Source organism: Bicyclus anynana, chromosome 25, assembly GCF_947172395.1.
Source record: "Bicyclus anynana chromosome 25, ilBicAnyn1.1, whole genome shotgun sequence".
Taxonomy (NCBI): domain Eukaryota; kingdom Metazoa; phylum Arthropoda; class Insecta; order Lepidoptera; family Nymphalidae; genus Bicyclus; species Bicyclus anynana.
The window spans coordinates 8,197,112-8,219,740 of record NC_069107.1 but is presented as its reverse complement, the minus strand read 5'-3'; the positions used below and the strand labels follow the sequence as shown (position 1 = coordinate 8,219,740).

General features: G+C 35.9%; 2 protein-coding genes across 2 annotated transcripts in view; one reads left to right on the top strand and one right to left on the bottom strand.

The window, feature by feature from the left end:
- The window catches only part of LOC112048240 (tyrosine-protein phosphatase 69D), a 45,491-nt gene extending 25,557 nt beyond the window's left edge, over positions 1-19,934 (top strand). Inside the window, exons 16-24 of the mRNA XM_052889430.1 lie at positions 152-255; positions 863-1,005; positions 1,950-2,141; positions 3,161-3,310; positions 4,076-4,253; positions 5,232-5,347; positions 6,154-6,285; positions 6,684-6,974; positions 7,841-19,934. Of these exons, the coding sequence (XP_052745390.1) occupies positions 152-255; positions 863-1,005; positions 1,950-2,141; positions 3,161-3,310; positions 4,076-4,253; positions 5,232-5,347; positions 6,154-6,285; positions 6,684-6,974; positions 7,841-7,912 (1,378 nt within the window). The 3' untranslated portion in view covers positions 7,913-19,934. The remainder of the gene's footprint in view (positions 1-151; positions 256-862; positions 1,006-1,949; positions 2,142-3,160; positions 3,311-4,075; positions 4,254-5,231; positions 5,348-6,153; positions 6,286-6,683; positions 6,975-7,840) is intronic.
- Positions 19,935-20,739: 805 nt separating this feature from the next.
- On the bottom strand, positions 20,740-21,548 carry LOC112048245 (protein lethal(2)essential for life-like). Its single transcript, XM_024085712.2, has one exon. It carries the CDS (start codon positions 21,453-21,455, stop codon positions 20,904-20,906), a length of 552 nt encoding a protein of 183 aa, XP_023941480.1. The 5' UTR covers positions 21,456-21,548; the 3' UTR covers positions 20,740-20,903.
- Positions 21,549-22,629: the final 1,081 nt, after the last annotated feature.

The following is a 22,629-nucleotide window of genomic DNA, read 5'->3' as shown; positions in this document are numbered from 1 at the left end:
GGATATCCCGACAATTGTAGCAGAAATTGTTTATTCTTATATCCACAATAATATTAATGTCATGTCAAATTACTAGATGCATAAACATCGCAAACGCACTATAGGACTATAGGATAAACTATTCATCATATATATATATACCTTGTTGCAGATATTCAGATTATATTGTGAGAGAGCTGAAGATATCGAAGCAGCCCCTAAACTCTGACGGACAACCTATTGTTGAAAACAACGGAATTGCTAAGCGGAATGGAGGTTAGTTCTGCATTCATACCTAACTTAGAATGTAATTCTTATACGATAATTACTTTATTACAATTTCAATTCAATTACTGTAAAGTTCTTCTGAAGAGCCGTGATAGCCCAGTGGATAAATGACCTCTGCCTTCGATTTGGGGGGCTTACCTTCGAAGGCATGTTCCTCAAACTTTTCAGTTGTGTGCATTTTAAGAAATTAAACATCACGTGTTTCAACCGGTGAAGGAAAAACATAGTGAGGAAACCTGCATACCTGAGAATTTTTTCCTAATTCTCTGCGTGTGTGAAGTCTGCCAATCCGCATTGGACCAGCGTGGTGGACTGTTGGCCTAACCTCTCTCATTCTTTCAATCAATCTCAATGTTTGTTACTCTTTCACGCCTCGACTACTTAACCGAATTAGCTGAAATTTGGTATTGAGATATATTGTAGCATGGATAACCACATAGGCTACTAAATATATATATATATCCTGGAAAAATCCATGGTTCCCGAGGGATTTGGGAAAAACTAAATTACACGCAGACGAAGTCCCGGGCGTCCGCTAGTATACCCATGTATGGCTTGTTATTGATGATGATGGATTTTTAATTTTCCACTGTAGACTGCGGCATGAGCGACGCGAGCGCGCCCACGTCCCCGCGCGACGCCAAGTGCGAGACGCGGCTGGTGCGCCAGTACCACTTCCTCATGTGGAAGGACTTCGCGGCGCCGGAGCATCCGCACTCCATACTCAAGTTCATCAAGGTAACTGCGGAGTCGAGGCTCTGCTGACATTCATTCATTCATTCAATCATTCATTCATTCATCCATTCATTCAGTCATCAAGGTAACTACGGAGTCGAGGCTCTGCTGACATTCATTCATTCATTCATGGGTCAAGTGACTCGTCCCGTTTATCTGCAATACTTGTTTGGCTGGTAACGCTATTCTGTAATTATGTTTTTATAACTCGACTAGCTGTTGCCGTGGTTCCCGTTCCCGTAGGAATACGGGAATAATATATTATATAGTTCCTCGATAAATGGACTATCTAACACTGAAAGAATTTTTCATATCGGACCAGTAGTTCCTAAGATTAGAGCGTTCAAGCAAACAAACAAATAAACAAACTCTTCAGCTATATAATAGTAGTAGTGTGTGAATCTCCAATTAGTCTGTACCTCTTTTTGTCTAACGCCAAACTACAGACGGAGAGAAATAAAAACTCACACAGTCGAGTTATTAAATTCATTCGACCTTATCAAACGCTAATCCGAACCCACTCTAAGGAGTGGATCCTTAGAGTGGGTTCGGATTAGCGTTTGATACCATTGAACAAGCTCGTTGGAAGCGCGTATACGCGCGCCTTTTGCCAGACGTGCAACTTGTACAAGCATTGATGTGCTTTTTAACTCAAATAAGCGCGTCGTCTAGTCTATTGCCCATGTCGATACTGACTTACAATCATATCAATCATATATCATCGATCGATCTATCGATTTGAGCATATATACGCTGGAATAAATAGTATAGCGCCAGGTTTTATAAAGAGAAATGTAGCGTCGACGCGTAAACAGAAACTCTTAGGAAAAAAAAACGCTAGTCTGAAATAGCACTTATTCTATCAGTTCAGTGATGTGACGCAACGTGTGCGTTACTGTTGATGTGCTTCAATTTTCGCAATACTAATTTGCTATGTTTGTGTCCAGAGGGTGAACGAGGCGTGGTCCAACATGGTGGGGCGGCCGGTGGTGGTGCACTGCTCGGCCGGCGTCGGCAGGACGGGCACGCTGGTCGCGCTGGACTGCCTGCTGGAACAACTGCGGGCCACCGGGCTGGCGGCTGTGTTCAACACCGTCGCCGAGCTGCGGCGCCAGAGGAACTTCCTCGTGCAATCGCAGGTACTGAAGGCTTGAGAAGAACCACGGTTTTGAGTCTTTGACCGCGTTGTACATGAGTGCAAGGGGTACACAATCTTTTTAACTAGGGTATCGTCGTCATCAACCCATATTCGGCTCACTTGTGAGCTCGAGTCTCCTCTCAGAATAAGAGAGGTTAGGCCAACAGTCCACCACGCTGGCCCAATGCGGATTGGCAGACTTCACACACGCAGAGAATTAAGATAATTCTCTGGTATGCAGGTTTCCTCACGATGTTTTCCTTCACCGATTGAGACATGTGATATTTAATTTCTTAAAATGCACACAACTGAAAAGTTGGAGGTGCATGCCCCGGACCGGATTCTAACCCACACCCTCCGGAATCGGAGGCAGAGGTCATATCCACTGGGCTATCACGCCTCTCTAGGGTATGCATTATACGAACAAATTATACCATGTGAAAAATTCCTTCTTTAATTCTGGTTTGTGACGAGTCCTCAGGGTAGGCAGCGCATTATTGCATCTATGAAATGCACGCCACTGGGTAACGGCAGAGTCAACTAGGGATGTTTCTGGCACAAATATTTAGCCACAGGTGCTCTGCTCGCTAGATGTTGAAGGCTTGAGAAGAACCCTCAACCTGAGTCCTCAACCGCGCGGGACATTGACAGTGCAGGGGGTATGACGGTAGAGGTGCGTGAGAATGGAGCTAGAGGTGTTTCTGGCACAAGTTTTTACACATAGGGAAGAAAAGTAAATGGTCAAAAAGTTTTAAAATGTATAGGCGTATAGAGGTTTTAAATTAATTTTGGTAGCAGAGCGTGGTTAATGTGATGTTTTCCTCTTTTCACCATGTCACATCCTTTCCACATCCTGATCCGCAAAGGATTCCAGATGAGTTCACTGACCAGAAGCCCAATTTTGCATCCGAGGCGCCAGGATTTGCCGGCTACACGACTTGGCCGAATGAATTATCTGAAGCACGTGAAAATCTTGCTTGCGCGAACAAAAGTAGCTAATAATGGTCTTTTTTTGTGCAGAAACAATACGTTTTCGTGTACCGTGCGCTGGTGGAGTACGCACACTACGGCGACACGGAGATTCCCGCCTCTAGGCTCAAGAGTGCAATCGACCGGCTGAGGAATACGCCCGAGGGGGCTGATAAGTGCCTCATGGAACATGAGTTTGAGGTAGGCCTTTGTTATATGTAGGTCTAGTCGTGCGTCGACGACATTCGTCACGAAAAAAAGGCATTTGTCTACTAATAGCGGCAGAATTGTAATTTCACACTCTCTTTAGGCCCAATGCAACAAATGACAGAGAGCGGTCTTTTCAATGCCGTCGGTATTGGTCGATTTAGTCCGTCTCTCGTCGCATGATATATCGCATCTTCATTTACAAAAAATTAGATGAAGCTAAAATTTTGATTTTGGACATTTTAATTAATTATTTGTCTGTTGATTAATTCAAACTATTTGGGATGGGAAAAACAATTATAGGAATTGGTTTTTGTTAGCAAAGTGGACAAAAACGAAGAGGGCTATATATCGTCATACCGTAATATTTAACAAAATGTTTGTTTTGGATATAAACATATATCGCTCATTAGCAATAAGGCCGCCAATTGTGCATTAGTTTTTAAGTTAATTTCTTGCTTGTTATTTTTTGGTGTACAGTAAAGCATATTTCATTCGTTCATTCATAAATAACTTATGTCATTATATAGCTTATTATTTTAGCATTAGTCAACCCGCTGTTAAATGTACAGGTGACTATTTTAGTTATCTCGAGTCTGTCCTGAAAAACACTAATAATAAGGCAGACAAGACTGGGTTGAGCTAAAGCAAACAATTACTAATTTTGCAATCTACTTTTGTGGTTATCTTGAACCTTGAAAAACATGCATTTTCCTGCATGCGTTGTAAAAATAATTTCCAAAAATGTGTTAAATGCAGAAAATGATGGACCCACCGGTCGCGGAGCCTGTGAAGTCGTGCGCGGCCGGCGGCGCCGACGAGCTGCGCGCGCGCAACCGCAGCGCCGACTGCCTGCCCTACGACCGCAACCGCGTCATCCTGGCGCCCGTGCCCGGCAGGGACTACTCCACGTACATCAACGCCTCCTTCATTGAGGGTACGTTCGTCATCATCATCATCGTCATCATCGTCGTTGTCGTCATCGTCATCGTCATCGTCATCGTCATCCCCATCGCCATCACCATCACCATCACCATCACCATCACCATCATCGGCACCATCATCATCATCATCATCATCATCATCATCATCATCATCATCATCATCATCATCACCACCACCACCACCACCACCACCACCACCACCACCACCACCACCACCACCACCACCACCACCGCCGCCTCATCATCATCATCATCATCATCATCATCATCATCATCATCGTCATCATCATCAGCACCACCACCACCACCACCGCCACAACCGCCACCACCGCCACCACCGCCACCACCGCCACCACCGCCATCACCATCATCATCATCATCATCATCATCATCATCATCATCATCATCATCATCATCATCATCATCATATCATCATCATCATTATCATCATTAACAGCTGATGAACGTCAACCATCCAGCGGCTTCACGTTTATGGGGGCTAAAGTAAGCAGATTAATTACAATTGTTTTCGGAAAATCGTGCATTAAGCTGAGTACTACAAGGTTTTAAAAGTCGGTTGTGCCACTTAAAACGTTGTAATTGATAAGTAAACAATTATGGTTCTTCTCGGACTCGTTTTAAGCTTACCCTCATAATATTTCATCTTGTACATTACAATGTTATATCTTTAAATATATACATCGCTGTATGCATATGCATATTTTCTTAATGCGCGGCGCGGCTATTTTTGCGTGTGGCGGCCATCTTATTTTTTTTCATGCGACATTAGCGCCACGGTCGCCTTTTGGCGGCGGCGGTTTACGCGGGAGGTTTCAAATATCCGACAATCGCATTTCGCGGCAATCAGCAAATGTCGAGTTAAGCATTTTACAGACACAAACACTACATCGACTGAAGGATCTTTTTTATTTGATATATGAAGTTCATTAAAATGAATGTTTCATTTCCAGCGTACGATAACACGGAAGGTTTCATCATCACCCAGGACCCTCTACCCAACACCATCATGGACTTCTGGAGAATGGTCGCCGAACACAACGTGTCCACCATTGTCATGTTAAGCGAGGTATGGTAACAGTAAGAGTTAGTGAAACAAGTAATCTTTCATTTTAGGGTTCTTTTAACCGATTTCAACAAAAAAGGGGGTTCTCAACGCTACGCTTAATGTTTCTCATAACTTCGTAATTTCTCAACATTTTTTTATTCTTTACAAGTTAGCCCTTGACTACAATCTCACCTGATGGTAAGTGGGGATCGAAAGGACCTTTTAAATCCTCTGCCACTGCGAGACGGAGGCCGTCAATATTATAATAGGCTAGTTGACACTTCTTTTAAATGGTCTTATATAAACGTATTTCAAAAACGTATTTAAAAATTAAGTCACGTCTCAAAAAAATAAAAAATCAATAAAAAAAATTCAACCTAAGAAGAATAGTATTCTTAGGTTGAATTTTTTTTATTGATTTTTTATTTTTTTGAGACGTGACTTAATTTTTAAATACGTTTTTGACAATACGAGCCAAAACGCCACGATGGTCTATATTAGAATTGTTTTATGACGTCACTATAACAAATCCCTTACAAAGGGAGCGTTTGACAAAAATATCAGTTAATAATTAGTTTGACGTTTGTACATCAAGTAACATTGTGACGTCACAAGATGGACGACAGCGTTTTTGACGTTTGGAAAATTTGAAAAAATACATGGATTTTAAATTAAGTTTTATAAGAAATACTTAACTTTTATTAATTACTATAGACTATAGATATATTTGGGACCCTTACTCCATGTACTATGCGAAATTAATATTGTTTATATTCAATTTGATATGAGTCAACTACCTTTTAATTGGTGTATAACAATCTGTACAGTTGGGCGAGGGCAAGTGCCCGCGGTACTGGGACGACGGCACGGTGCAGTACGAGCACATCTCCGTGGAGTACGAGGAGAGCGAGTCCTGCCCCTACTACACGCGGCGCCAGTTCCGGCTCACCAACAACAAGGTACTGTGTGCGCGACTGCTCCTCAGCCAAGCGTTGTGTGTATGTGCGGAGACACGCAAACATGAAGCGTGGTGCCGTGAAGCTCCGTGAACACAAGCGCGAACGTGAATGTGGACGGTTTTCGCGGTATAGTTATACAAGATTTTTTAACTCTTTGGAGACGATATGCAGAAATAACTAACTTATGTCTATGTCTAGTAAGACGTGGGCTTAAATCTCTTTTTCGTTTGTACAAAATAATATTTTGTGTTACATAGATTATGCTGTTATATATATATTACACAGACAGGCTACTGTTATATACCTATTTCTTTAAACTTTTGACGAAGGGACTCGCTCGGACTCTAATTTATAATATTAGTGTGAGTAAGATGAGATTAGAAGTTTGGCGTGTTCAGAGCGGCGAGTGGCGCTGCGTGCGGCACCTGCAGTACCAGGGCTGGCCGACGGCGGCGGGGCACGTGCCCGAGGTGACGCGCGGGCTGGCCGAGCTGGCGGAGCTGGCGGCGCCCGTGGAGCCGGCGCCGCGCCCGCCGCTGCTGGTGCACTGCAGCACGGGCACGGAGCGCTCGGCGCTGTTCGTGGCGCTGTGCGTGCTCGTCTGGCAGCTGCGGCTGGAGCGGCGCGTGGACGTGGCGTGCGTCGCGCGCAAGGTGCGCTCGCAGCGGGCGCGCACCGTCGACACCTTTGTACGTGCCGTTTCTTGCTTTCATTGCTTTTTTTTTAATGTGAGTCCTCGACTGTGTGGTGCAGTGGTGGTGGTTTGACGACAGAGAGAGCTACTTAGACATTGCTTATTTATTTATTTATTATTCTACAAAAATAATATTGCTATTCAAAGAGGCAATGCCGCCAGCCTAATGGGCACCTTTGGTGCTTTTAGAGGCGGGATTTTTGACGAGGCGAAAGCTGATCTATGACTCCGAATATTAACGTATAATAATAAATTTATTATTATTTATATTAAAAAAAAAAATCTACAAAAAACACAGTTTGTCAACAATGGGGATGATGATTAGGTTTGAAAGTATTGATTTTTATGATACATTCGGGTAAATAAGGTCAATGTTAACTAATTTATACATAAAAAGCAAAGACTGACTGGATATTTGCAAAATAAAAAAGATCATGAAATTTCAAAATCTATTGAAAATCTTTCATCGTAATTAGATGAAAATTCATACAGTTTTAGCTTCCTTAAATGTGATATTTTTTAATAAATGACCTATAAACATAAACGCACAAATAACAAAGATATTAGTAATTTTGTTTGACCGACCATACAAATCTAACGATCATTATGACCTACGACGTCATTAAACCGTACCATTTTGTAATGGTACGGTTTACGTATTTTAAAATGCAAGGATAGATAAAGTAAAGGCGTGTGTTACATGGATAGTCGGAATTATTTGAATTACTTTGAATGAAAACATAAAAATTTGAAAAAATATTAGTTATGCAGTTATATGTTTACCTAACCTAACCACATAATTTTTTGCTGTGATGTGTTTCTGCATGCAAAAGTAAAATGTCTCAATGTTTATTTTTACAGTTGCAGTACGAATTCCTACACCGTGCCATATTAAACTACGCGGAGCTACACAATCTACTGGAAGACAGCTAAGCGTTGCGCAGTGCTCACTAAAACTCAATCTTATCGCTCAAGAAACACGAGCCAAAACCGTTTGACTCCAAAAAAGAGGCTAGAGCCAATCCCGATTCGCCTTGCCTAATTGATAGGCGAAAATAGCTCTTAAGACGACGTATGTATGGTTAAAAATCGCTTGGACTGAGAACTTTTTTTATAATCGATGAAAATTAGTGATGTAAAGAATATCGATCCTTCACGAGTATAAAGTGTATATTGTATTGATTAAGAGTAAATTAATGATACGAATTTACATACTTTTTTATGAAAAAGTGCTATGTTTAAGGTGCATTTACACTTAACTGAATTGACTCAAATAGGTTATTGATTAATGACGTTATGCTTTTGTCACGGTATTTTCCAATAATCTAATTGGTCTTTTTCGCGACATATTCGCTTTAGTCGAAATGCACCTTAAATATTTGAACAATTCGTAATTTGTTCATTTTTTTTTCTTGTTTTGTTGTATTGTTATTGTAAAACTCAGTGTCGTTTTGAGTCCAGTGTATACAAAATAGATTCATCTTTGTATTAGAAGATAAATGTAATAATTTTACAAATAAATATGTTGCCATAGCTAAAGAAAGTTAAAATTACCACACTATTTTCAGTTTTATCGATAAACTATAAAACAACTATTCGTTACGTCACTAATGTAATATAAATTTTTAAACCGAAGATAATTACTGTATCTGCATTTTAATACAAATTACAGAATCAAAATAGATATAAGCAATAGAATTGTAATGGTTTAGCAATCATACAGTTTGGGAACCAACGAATGTACGAAGTAATGCGGCCTACAAATTAGCTTACTTTATGGCAAACTACCCTTATCGATATCGACATGGTGATTATGTATTTACGATTGTACATCAAATTGCCAAAAAACTGTTAGTTTTACATACAACATTTTCATTGCTTATTTATTTTATTCGTTTTTAATGATATAGTAATTTTAATTTTATTATTTATTATATACACCATTATAATAAATATAGAATATTTATTTAGAAAAAAAAAATATTAAATAAACGATTTAAAAATACATGCAATTTTAAAATTCTTCGTTATTGGAGCAATTTATTGCTAAATCGCTATTTGTTTATTTTACACACATCACACAGTCGTTTAATTTACAAAAATTCTAACGTAAACATGGTTTCGTTTACAAACAATTATAGTTTCTTTGTGGCAGCTCGGCAATATTTCGGTATCAATTTGGCTCTTTTACGTTTTTTCTTTGTTTTTGCGAGATTAACTTTTTGTTTGTTCCCTAACTGTATGATTGATATACCTTAGTATTTAGGTTATCGTCTCAAGATTAAAAATATCGGTATATATATTTATTAATGTTGCCAGAACTGAGTGTAGCTGTAGTGCGCTTTTATATACTTCATTGGCAGAATACATTGGCTTAGTTAAAATATACAGTATAGTGTATACTATAATAAATAACATTTGTTATTTAAATGTTTATGTTCAAAATGTTGGTAGCTAAATGTAAAACGGGGTGGGGGGCATGACGATAGAGGAAGAACAAGAAATAGTGTTTTTTTTTTTAATTTAGCTGGCGATTATTTAATTTTTTTCAAATTTTTATTACAATTATAATTATAGTATACAGTATATAGTACCTCAGTAGTAGTATACAGTACAGTACGACTCGTGCTGGTATATAGGATTCAGTGATTATATTCCGTGTCTCTTTATATGTAGTGTCAATAGCGCTTAGTTAGACTAATATAATAATTATTTCCCCAAAACTCAATAGGTAATTTTCCCAAAAAAATAATTTTAGGTAAAAAAATCTTAAGATATCGAACAAAATTAAATATGGCTATGAAATAAGGGTGAGCACACAATTGCGACAAGTTAGCGACTTGTGTTTCATACAAAAAAAAACACGCTACTATTTATGTCTTTACTGTCTCGAATTACACTACAAAAAAGCAGACGAAGAGTTTTTAAAAACTGTCATGTCTGTTACTATATTATAGAGAGCTTGTCTATAGAGAGCATAGACAAGCTCTCTATAATATCTGCTAATAACGCTAATATCTGTTTCTTTTTGAAGTAAAACTTCTTTAAGAACGCTTGAGTAAGCTTATACGTTACGAAAAGTGTAACACAACACGAACGTTAAGAGGTAGAGCTAAAGAAGTTTTACATCGGTCATGTAATTTAAGCACAGTCGCCACAAATATAATTTTTAGTCCATCGTTCAGCAATATTCACAGTATTCATTGTTCAAATGATCCCACAGAATTTGGATGCAATTGCTGGCGTGACTATTCGAATTTATCGCCTATGGAGACACCTTAGGGAAACGACAAAAGTTTTAAAACAAAATGTCGCCATTGTGTGCTTGTCCTATTCGTTTTATGAGTGTACAAATAATTTTGTTGCCATGAACATAAATGTTTCTACAAATCGAATAATTAAATGTAAATTGTAGCTTACATCCGTGTTTCGTTTATATAACCAGACTTAGTGTAGATCTGACTTGTCACGTACTTTTATTTATATGCATATAATATAATTAATTAGTTTTTATAAAGTTCGCTATCCGTATTTCATACTCGCACTTTATACTTCGTAGAGAATCACCATTATAGGCTAAGAGACGGTGCTGTGGTTCTACATTATGAATTGCAACACTTGAAAATAATTATCTTTCTAAATAATATATTTTTTTTATAAAATACCTACCTCACTAACTAACCTAACCATGAAAAAATCAGTATTAAATCACTATCTAATTAAATTAAAAAAAAATATGACATTATGTCCATTTATGCTTGATGATTTTATATTTTAAAATATCTTTATAGATCTCCTAATCTGCCCCATTCCGAAGGCATTTATGTATTTTCAAAAATGATGCAGTAATGAAAACTAGTTTGAACATACCTATTTTAGATTTCATATCATAAAAATTTTAAAAAATATAAAATGTCTATACAAAACTACTTCTGTAAAATACCAAGTATAAATTAATTTATTCATATTATCAGTATTAAAGAAGCTTGAAAAATAAATTAAAAGATTTTGACGAAATTGCCTTTATAGTAGCAAGTCTTAAAGATAATTATTTTCACGTATCCTATTGGTTTAAGAGATATCGCCACCGTCTCTTGGAGTATAATTAATTTAGTGGGGCAGCTTTTGTACAACTTTTCTACTTTTGGTATGTGAACATACCAAAAAAACGTGTCCAAAGATAGTTGGGGGTAGAGGATATATTATTATAACCGAGTTATTGTAATTATTATTATTATTTGCGTATGAAATGTTGACTAGATGGAACTTTGTCGGTGTAAAATATGCAAACAAAAATGATACGAGTAATAGAGAGAATATAAATGCAAATGTAAGTTTGTTTGTGTGTTACTTTTTTACGGTTAAGCCACTAAACCGATTTTTTTGTCCAATTGAAAGCTAAATTATAGGCGAGTAATAAAAGCGATTTTTTTTTATTACGGACGGACGGAAATTACATATTATATTATTTTTCTCATATTTGCTAAACAGGTAATTATTTTCATTCATAATTATTCAGCACCATGATAAAAGTAACAAATGAAAAAAAATATTGGAAAAATTAAAAAAAATTACCCTATAAGCATTTTTTTTTAAATTTGCTTGCGGTAATACTTTTTTTCATTGATTAATTCGTATTGAATTTCAATGTCTGATAGGATTTTCATCTGGTGAGCATTTTGAACGCAATATTAATGTATATTTATTTTTTTATTCGCCATATTAAGCATTTTTGTAATCGTTTCTTTTTATATATGAGTTTATAATAAAAATACATATAAATTACGTAAAAAAAAAATATAAAGATAAATATACTGGTTTTGAAAAAACCTTCAATTACTTTCAAGGGCCAATCGTGTACCCCAATCGAGCACAAATTGTATATAAAGGCCCGTGCATACTGTTACACAAGTAAAGAATAATGTTACATGAATTTCTTTATGTAAATATTCATTAATTATTATATTGACCGTATTATAATAATAATTTAGTATAATAATTAAAAAAAAACAATTTAATGTTTTGGTCATCTCAAATCGCCATTTATACCACTTGAAGTAGTGTTAGGTAATAACATAGGTTACAAGTGTCCGTTTTCTTGTTTTTAACTAAATTTTTGATTGAAAATATAAAAAAAAAACAAAATTCGGACTTGTCACCTGATTTTGATTTTCGCAAATAGCGAAATTGTCAAAGTAATTTTTTTAATTTTTTTTTTTGGTAATTTATTAACGTTTTAGCGAACTTTTCGAGTTAGATTGAAAATATTACAAAAATGTATTTAGAAAGTCGGTCTTGTCACGTGATTTTAATATCATTGTTGAATTATTGTTATTTTTTTTTGTTATTTTTTTTTAGTAATTTGTTATTTTTGTCATATGTTTGAATTACAATAAATAGTTAAATTTAAAAATATATAATACTATCTTCGTATAAGCCAATAACTTTCAGAGAAATTCCTGGATAAAATGACAACAGTATGCACAGGTCTTTATATTTTTTTTTTGATGTATTTACTTTGATGATTTGGATGATTGTTTTTTTTTTCTTTTTTGTTTTTTCTTCACTGACGTCACAGTGTTTATATATGAAATTGTGTGGCGTCGTACGACTGTCTATGCTATATCGTAAGTTAGGTTAGGTTATGTATTTTTTAGATTTTGTATGAGCTATTAATAATATAATTAATTATAGTAATATAAATATTAAATAATACAATTTTACTGTTCACAAAACTTGACAGCACGGTTTTTACAAATCTCGAGGGAACCGTGAATTTTCCAGTATAAAAACTAGCCTACATATAATCTAGATTTTTCGTATGTTGTTCTAGTGAAAGTCCTATTAATATCGGTTCAGTCGTTCTAGAGATTAGCCCAAACATACAGACAGACGAAAATTCTAAAAGTTTCAATGTTTTCTATTTTACTCCCGTGTGTCAAGTTTTGTGTGTGTTTGTGTTAAATTGGCACTAACATGTTGTAAATGGGTGCGTGCGATTGATTATTTTTTAAATAATATATCAAAAACTAAATGCGATAGTCATACGCTATCAAATTCATTTTTGGCTTTTCAGAATGTTATGACACTACTGTTATGTTATAATGTATAATCGACAATATTAATAAAACAAAATATTCAAAAATGACAGACAGACAGAAAGTAGAAGATAATGTAGGTAGGTAGGAAAATTCGGTAATTTTCCATTTTGTGTACTGAACCCTAAAAATGTCGGTTGGGCCTAATCGGCCCTAAAAAAACCCTTAAATTAACTAAATGGGTAGGTATAAAAGTATTTTTTGCCTTTATACTGTTTTTGTATTTTTTTTACAATTTTCATAGGCCGTTGTGTTTGGGTGGTTTCTGAATTGGACCGTTTATTATTTATATGTGTTTGTACCCACATAACTTTGTCGTTTAGGAACCGATTTTGATAATAATTCTTTTTTTTTGTCTTTTGTCGATTATACATTACTGACTGTTCTAATGTTGAAGTACGTTCAGACGTAATAATATACGTTAAGGTAAATACCATGGTTTCGTTTAAGATCTTGTTTGAAAAATGCTAAAAATTACTAATAAGGAGATGATCTAAAATTGTATCAACTCCAGGCTAGTACGCCTAAGAATAACAGAGATTAGGAGATATTTTTGACTAAATATAGCATTCTTTCTCATCGCAACGAATGAAATGGACGATAATTATCTTTTGCGTTGCGATGTGATGAAAGTCGTACCGCCACTTAGCGTTCCGGTACGATGTCGATTTTCATCTCCCTCCTAACAATTTAGCCTGATTCCATCTTAGATTGCATCATCACTTAATTATCATCAGGTGAGATTGTAGTCAATGGCTAACTTGTAAAAAATAAAATAAAAAAGAGAGCTATATTTAGACAAAATTGTCTCGAAACTCTAGACCAGACACGGCCTAATGGTCCCTCTTTAAGGTAGAAGCATACTAAACACGCTTCGCGTCGCGGTGCGTGCTGTTATCGTCTTGAATGTGCTTCTAACTGTGACCCAAAAAATATCGATGAAATGTTATTTGGTTAAATGTAAGTACATTAAAACGGGGTCTGCATGATTTCGCTAAGGGACGAAAAGTCTGTGATAGCCACACCTTCCTCACTTTATTAAAGACGTGAGTTTATCAGCACATGCTTCTACTATAGGTAAGTAAGGTAGTCATAGAGTTTAGACTTTGGTGACTTTGAGAGGTAGCAAAGTCCTCAATTGGGTATTTGACATTTTTTTATTGTTTAAATTAAGAGTATGCTATTAGTAAAGCAATTTCAATTTTCGTAGATATAGGGTATTGTGGTGTTGTCGAGGAATGCTTTAAAACAGCACGTATTAAATACGGAAGGATCATGACGTCACGCTCAAATTATTTGGTTCGTAGGGGGAGACAAACAAAATTACAAATATTATTTGTGATTTTGTTTGTTTAATAAAAATGTTACATTGAATGTAAAGAACCTAATTATAGTATATGATTTTCTAATCTAAATTTTTCAAAAGAATATTGATTATTTTTGAAATTTTATAACCTTATTTTTATTTTAATCATTCCCAGAATTGTTGTTTTTAAATATTAATTAATATTGACTTCACGTTCCTAATGTCTCATAAAATTCAATATATATATTTAAAAGATTAAAATGCCCAATTGGACAATTGGGCAAAAGTAATTATTTGATATTTTCTATGGTATATGAGACATGGCTACTCTTCAAGAGTGTTTCTTCAAAAATTGTCGCGAAGTGCACTGGCTTGGCGAATTGAGACATGATTTCTGAAGAAAATATTATACAGTTGTTTTGTACTTGGACGGTTAAAAGTCACCACAAATCGAACACTATCGCACTTGCCTATACAGAAGCATGAGCTGACAAACATTCAGTTTTTATAAAATTAGGAAGATGTGGCTACTACAGGTTCCCGTTCTATAAACAATGAGGCTCATTTTGGTAAAGTGTTAGATTAATTCAAATGACTGCATCAACTCCAGTGTCGCTAAATAATAAATAATAACTATCAATTAAAGTAATTATTAATTTGACTGTTTTTACATATTTTATCATTCATCATCAATCATCGTCGTAAAGAGTTTCAAACATTAATGGTCTATGTTCGGCCGACTACTAAAATGTTGTCGTAATCTGAGACCTATCCAAGTTAACAGTAGGTACATTGATTTGTCATATTATGTCGAGGAAAATTACAGTTATACCCTTATGAAATGATACCAAATACTCTAATGTCCAAGACAAAGTACTAAGGACAATATTTTTACATATTTATTACCGAAAGGAGTGTGGATTTTCATCCTCCTCCTAACAAGTTAGCCCGTTTCCATCTTAGACTGCATCATCACTTACCATCAGGTGAGATTGTAGTCAAGGGCTGACTTGTAAATAATATAATAAACTAAAAAAAAAAAAATAATTATGTAAACTTCAGTTTGATATTACGATCATAGATTGTTATAAATATTTCTATTCTTTATTGCAGAACAATCATACATCCTCTCTGACTAATTTAAACCATAAATTACACACCATAGGGTATTTTGTTTTTTTTTTTACGTGTTTCCGAACGTAACTCCTAGTGGAACTTTTTGTGGAAGAATAATTCCCAAGAGTTTTAGGGGGCAAACACTTAACCGTCCAAATATAAAGTGTATTAAAGAGTCAAATAAAGGCACCACAGTCCAATCTCTATATTTGGCTACAGTATTACAATACATAGACTGACGAACATCAGTATTCACAAAATGAGTTATAGTGAAACACAAAAGAGTAGAAAATAAATAAGGGCGCTGTAGTCACTTATTTGTAGTTCTTAGTGTAACCCTGTGTACTGTCATCCACTCAGGATCTCACTATACCTTGATACTTGATAATAATTTATATTTTGCCCTATTAGTATTGTAAAATACCTACATCACTATTTAGCTCCGAGCATCAAGTAATATTAATGGGTGTCATGATAACTGATTTAATAATTTACATGTATTAAATTTTAAAGACGTGTGGGTCTTCTCTGGCCCATGTGAACGGGCGGGGGTTCGGGCTTCGAGGCAACGCCTCCTTGCCCGGGGGTGTCGCGGGGTACCTTGCTCCCCCGGTGTTTTCTTCCAATCCCTCCCGGGGTTGAGGATTCCGGGGAGAAGGATGTTTTAAAGAAAGTAAATCTCATCTAAATAAATGTTATTTTATTGTAATTTGTCTGGTAATTATCCGAATTTCCACTATGATTTTAGTGATAAAAGTATCAATAATAATTGGTTGCTCTATAATGACTTCTATGTGATGACTGATGAATGACAGTAAATGTTGCCACACGGCAAATTCGTTAATTCCATTTTTATGAACTTCTACTCTTTTACGTCGCACAGTAGAGATAGAGCATAGATTAAATATGGTTATCCTCTTTTGATTGATACAGGTCTCAAAATGCGACAGCATTTTCGTAAAAAAAAAATAAGCTACCACCCACACAAAATTTTTACCTCCAAAAGTGGAGAGTATAAAGATCTCGTAAACAATTGTGTTCAATATAATTTAGTATTGTGACTCATGCGGACTCCCGGCGCGACTGATGTGTTTTTTTTTTTTATAATTAGCTTTTATTGAAATTAAACAGCGTATGGTAGGAGTGTTGCGATTTTTTATATAAAAAAAGTAGTTTTTAAGCTAGTGTAAGTGTTTAGGGACAGCTTGAGAAATTTGTTTGTCTGTACCATTGATTTGTATTTATGATAAAAGTGACGCTGTTTTAAATACAGGTATAAGAGGCTTAAAAACCGTGTCTTACAGTGAATTTCATAGATGTTGTAGGGGCACCCCCAGGGGTCCGCCCGCCGAGTGTCTAATTCTCAAACGCATAGGGGTTAAATTCGACACTCAGCGGGTGAATGATCCCCTGGGGGTGCCCCTATAACGTGTATGAATTCCTGTTACAGTGCAGTATATGATGTCTGCTTTATGACCCTTCAATGTCCCTTTATGTCCCTTCAATGTGTTACTTTGTAGAAAGCGATGCTGTATCAACGGCTCTAGCCATGTTAGTTACTAATACATAACTATTCTCTTTCTACAATCGCTATCGCTTTGACAATTAAAAAATGTATGGGAAAGGTGGTTCGATCCTCGCCCTGTTAGACTATTGTCGTACCCACTCCTAATAGTCTTTCCTGACTAGTTGGAGGGGAACGGAAAAAAGGCATTTGTCATCACGTGATAAACCTATCAATCGGATATGTCATTCCCATGCATTTTTTTTAGTTTTCGGAGCGTTAGAGTTCTATTTTAGGCATAGGTTTTAAGCCTCATGTGCCTCTAACTTTACCGGAAATACCCTTCGGACAAAAAACAGCGATGCTTGAGGGTATAATGGAAAACTTTCAAGAAATAAAAGTTATAGTTAATTTTGTATTAGATAAAAATATTCTAAAAATTATACTAAATATTTTTGGGATGATTATGAAATCTTCAAAATTACGCACAAATATATTTTTAAGAGCGATATTTGCATTTGAAAATGAGCATACGCGTTTTTGGAAAATCGATTGATTTTAATGAATTAAAAAATTATGTAGCAGCTTTAAAAAAATATAACGGCCTTTTTGAGATGTGACGATTTATAAACAAAATTGTGTACATGCAAACAATTTTCTCATTCGACAAACTCTGTTGCGGAGTGCGAAAATTTAAAAATGGAATTAATTAGGCAACGCAGTTTCAATTGAATGAAATCGATAGCGATTGCGAACTGCGTTGCGTGATTGACGCCCCCCAGTTTAGTTGCTTGTTATACTAAAACGCGCTTGTATACAGATATATTTCTCTCTAGTCTTCTGCTCATGCCTGAACGCATTTTTATACCCTTATACTGTATTTTTTTCATAATTTGTATTATAACTTGACCAGGAAGGTAAAATAAAAGATTTTGCGTGCCTTTTTTCTTACTGGTCAGATTACTTAAGCAGACTGGGTCTTAGCAAACGTAAACTATGTAGTTATGTTTGTAATTTTGCGTTTGCGTTTATTGAACACTGATCTTTGCGAAATCTTGACAAATCTGTGTACCTACCAACGTCTCACAAATTTAAAAACACAAACCTCGAGTAGTATAATCGTCATCAACCCATATTCGGCTCACTGCTGAGCTCGAGTCTCCTCTCAGAATGAGACGGGTTAGGCCAATAGTCCACCACGCTGGCCCAATGCGGATTGGCAGACTTCACACACGCAGAGAATTAAGGTAATTCTCTGGTATGCAGGTTTCCTCACGATGTTTTCCTTCACCGATTGAGACACCGTGATATTTAATTTCTTAAAATGCACACAACTGAAAAGTTGGAGGTGCATGCCCCAGACTGGATTCGAACCCAAACCCTTCGGAATCGGAGGCAGAGGTCATATCCACTGGGCTATCACCCCACCCACCCACAGTATAATATAGTACCGATATTCTAATCTTCGAATAATAACTTGGCAATCAAATATTGTCGAATATACGAGAATATATATCTGGGCCTTCAAGCATGTTACTTTTTCTACATTCTTCTCTCAGAAACTGAAATTGTATGGAAATGACATTCGTTGTCGATATATCACGTGGTCACTGATTAACCTACCAATCGGATATGTCATAGGTATCCATACATTTTTTTTTTTTGCTTTTGAAGCGTTAGCGTATGTAGATAGATTGTGTACCAATATGACAATATGACACTTGGCTAGAGGTGTTGTAGATGCTCGGACATCAAGGTGATATTATGAGGGTATTTTGTCAATTTTGAATTATGTCGCTACAGAGATTTGTCAGCATTACGCGAAGAATAAAGTAGACTCCGCGCCACGAAAGAAGTCCCGCTACTAAAACCTGAACTAAAATTAACAGCGTCTTACACAAATGACATTATTGTTATTTGTGTAAGGCGCTGTTAATTTACCAAATGCCAATGCGCCGCTATGACATTAGCGCCGGGTCAGGACTTATTTCGTGGCGCGGAGTTTAATGTGTTTAAGAACTATGATTACTTTGAAATGTCGTCATAGACACATCGAAAAATCTTTAAAAGTATGTTCTGAGACCTTTTTGGTGTGGACCCAGTTTTTGCTCTTTTGAAATCCTACTTGTAACTTTTTTTTATCAATGCTTATTATAAATATTGTGTTCTGTGTTTATATATGTTCTAGGTAATATAAAATGTTTACAATCAAAAGTAGTATACCTACTTTTTACAAAAATCTCTTTATGAAAAAAGCTTTTATATGTCTTTTTTTTACTACAGTTTTTTATTTACCTGTTGGTAAGTTGCTTATTTGTTTTGTATTTATAATGATTTAATCAGAAATTAATAGTTATTTCATTGACAGCGTAAGAAATTAGGACATTTTTTACAATTTTCTAATACTCATTTTTTCAATTGACAGTTAATTTATTAAAGTTTTCTATCTACTTACTGGTAAATTGCTTACCAACGATGTATTTGTATCTAAAATTGATCATTTTCAACAAAAAATATTATACATTTCATGCACAGTACATTGTTATGTATGATTTACAAATGACAATTCGAAGATTTATGTAAGTAAGTATATTTTATTTTTCAAATATGTATGCTTGCATGCTTTTATCATGTAAATACATAAAATTAAATACTAAGGGTAAGCAGTGTGTCTTCGCCAATCCCTCTATTTCTCAGCTGTAGTTTTTAACCGACTTCCAAAAAGGAGGAGGTTCTACGTTCGGCTGTATGTATGTTTTTTTTTTTTACTATTTAATTTAATGTTTTATACCTAAGCATTTGGAACGTTGTCGTAACTATAAAAATGATAATATTGATTTTTTTTTATGTAACTTCGTTTTTATTTTTGTAAATAGATAATGCAGGTCATGTAATACGATATTTTTGAAAATATACCAATATTTAGAAAGATGGTGGTGTTTTATTTGTAACGATATTAGGAGAAGATTAGAGAAAAAATACCTAAATATGAAGGTACCTTCTTATTTCTTTTACCTTTATAATACTTTATTACACACAAAAAATACAAAAAGAAATATTTTTTTTAATTAACGCAAACTTTTGTTACTCTAAGTATTTTTAATTTTAAACTTTTAACTTTAAATGTTAGTAAGACCACGTAGAACTTCCTTTGTGCGTGATGTGGCTACCTTTCATTGAAAATGTGTTTTGCACTAACCTACTTTTTAAAACAATTTAGTTCTATTTAAATATGATTTTGTTGGTGGTTCATAAAATAAATAAATAATTTAAAAAAAATGAAGGATATCTAGCGACGCTCAGGATTCTTTTTTTGAGGCTGCGCTCGGTGCTTTAACCTTAAAAATCTATCGTTTGCTCGGTATTCAATACACGCAATTGCAGCATACAATAATTTTGTTGCCTTGCACAACAACTATTGAATAACGATTTTTGATAAAAAGAAACAATTTTAGTTTTATTTTTTTATATGATCTGAAAAGTGAATTTTTCGGCGGTAAGCGGTAATTTCCTTTTCGTCTTAAGATGTATTTCCCTGAACTGAAACTCGAAATCCGGTAATCGTTCTGACATACATGTAGGTACCTACTAACAGTAGGTATTAAAAGACGCAGAAGAAAAAATTCTAAAATTGTATTATAATTGCTAATTAAGCGAGTGCGTACGGTTTAAGTAGGTACTCGTACCTTTACGAATGCCTTTATTATTGGGGTTAGCTAATAAAAATACATCTGAATTTTTGTTCTAGATTCTTTTTATTTAACAAAACGAAATACCTAAATACGACGCAAAATATACAATACTTAAAAGTTAAGACAACTGAATAGAGTATACACAGAGATCGATTACGTAGACGACTAGGCTTAAAGAGATTTCGAAATTATTAATTAAAGTAACTTCTTAATTCTCTCCATTCGCCTCTGGCTCAGCCTGTGAAGTCTGATCCTTGATCTCCTTTCGCACAGGCCCAGTTTGTGCTATTGGTACATTCCTCTCGTTCTTCGAAGCAGGAGCTACTTTTGGTGCAATGACACTTAGAACACCATCTGAGGACAGCCTAGACTCGACAGTCTCAGGGTTACAACCTTCAGGGAGGGCGTACTTTCGTGTGAACTGCCGGGAAATGAAGCCGTGTTCGTCTTTCTTTTCCTCGTGCTTCCCTTCGACGATTACGTATCCATCTGCAGTTTTTACCGAGATTTCTTCAGGCGCGAAGTGTTGAACGTCCAATGTTACGTGGAATTTGTCTTTGTCGGATTTGATTGTGGAGCCGACGTCTCTAGATGCGGCGGCCATTTGCCGCCATGGCCTGTAATAGTCCCGTGAGAGAAGAGGTCCTACTGCAGCTGTTAGTAAGTCTTCTGGTGTCAGAGCAAGCCCGAAGTCCTGATCGACGAGGTGGTGACGGTGGTTGTGAGGGTGGTCGTAGAGAAGGAACGGTAGAAGAGACATCGTTGTATATTTCACTTGTGCTAAACTCGTAAATCGCTTTCGAGGCAAATAAGTACGTTTAACGTATCGCTTTCTCGTATTGAATGTCAAAATGCCGGCCGGCGTCGCTTATATATTTCGAAGGACGGCCATCTAGCGGCGGGTAGAATGTTCTCGTAAACATACACTGAGTCGGCGCGACGTATACTATCGACCCGGCGAATATTCTCGTAGGTTCGGGAAGTCTGATAAGAGTAGGACTACCATGCACATTTATCAGAAATACGGACGAAACTCTGATATAGGTCGAGATATCAAGAATTTTTGGGACTTAAAGAATTAACTGTATATTTAATAAGCCCCAATACGTTTTCTATAGTAATAAATTTTAATTAATGTAATATGATGCTAAAAAATCCAAGAATATGTGAATTCTGTCTACCAAATGGTTTTTTTAATTATTAATATAATTATCGTAAGGGCGCAGCTAGAGTCACGAAGCTGAAGTGGGCATGTAGCCATGCTAGCACAAAGTGCTATAATGGCGACCCCGCACCGGAAAGCGCAGTAGTTGGACATCAAGCGGGTTGCAAGCAAGCTGGTGGCTCGAGACCCTGTTGTTTGGAAGTTGTTAGGCGGCCTATTTCCAGCAGTGGATGCCCATTGATGATGGTGAAATGATGATGAAGGACATATTTAATAAATAAATAATAAGGATTGACGAGTAATGGCACTACGAAACTAAAAACCTATTTTAGGATTTAGCCACAAAAATTCTGTCACTTGGTAACCCTAGCTTTATTTGTTCAGCTGATAATAAAAATTAAGCTGCAGATTATCAATAGTTCTCGAAAGTTAGTGCATGTATATAGATCATTTATCATATGTAGGTTATACCGATTGTTATGTAATTTATTGATGCAGTGTAGGTAGCTGTTGCAACTTTGTAAGATATTTTGTCATGCTTACCTTATCTATAGGTACCTAACTACCTAACCTACTTTATGTTTTCTCAAAATTTATACCAGCAGTTCATCAGTCTCAGCACATTTGGAACCTCTTAGCCAGTCCTGGATTAGCCTATACTTAAGCTATTTAAAGTAGAGTTCTTATGTTATGCACAACTAGTGTTCTCCTTTTCATTCATTCATCATTCATTATCAACCCATATTCGGCTTACTGCTGAGCTCGAGCC

Bases quoted from the DNA above. Each gene is read 5' to 3' on its own strand.
- LOC112048245 (XM_024085712.2), bottom strand. From the start codon at position 21,455: ATGTCTCTTCTACCGTTCCTTCTCTACGACCACCCTCACAACCACCGT.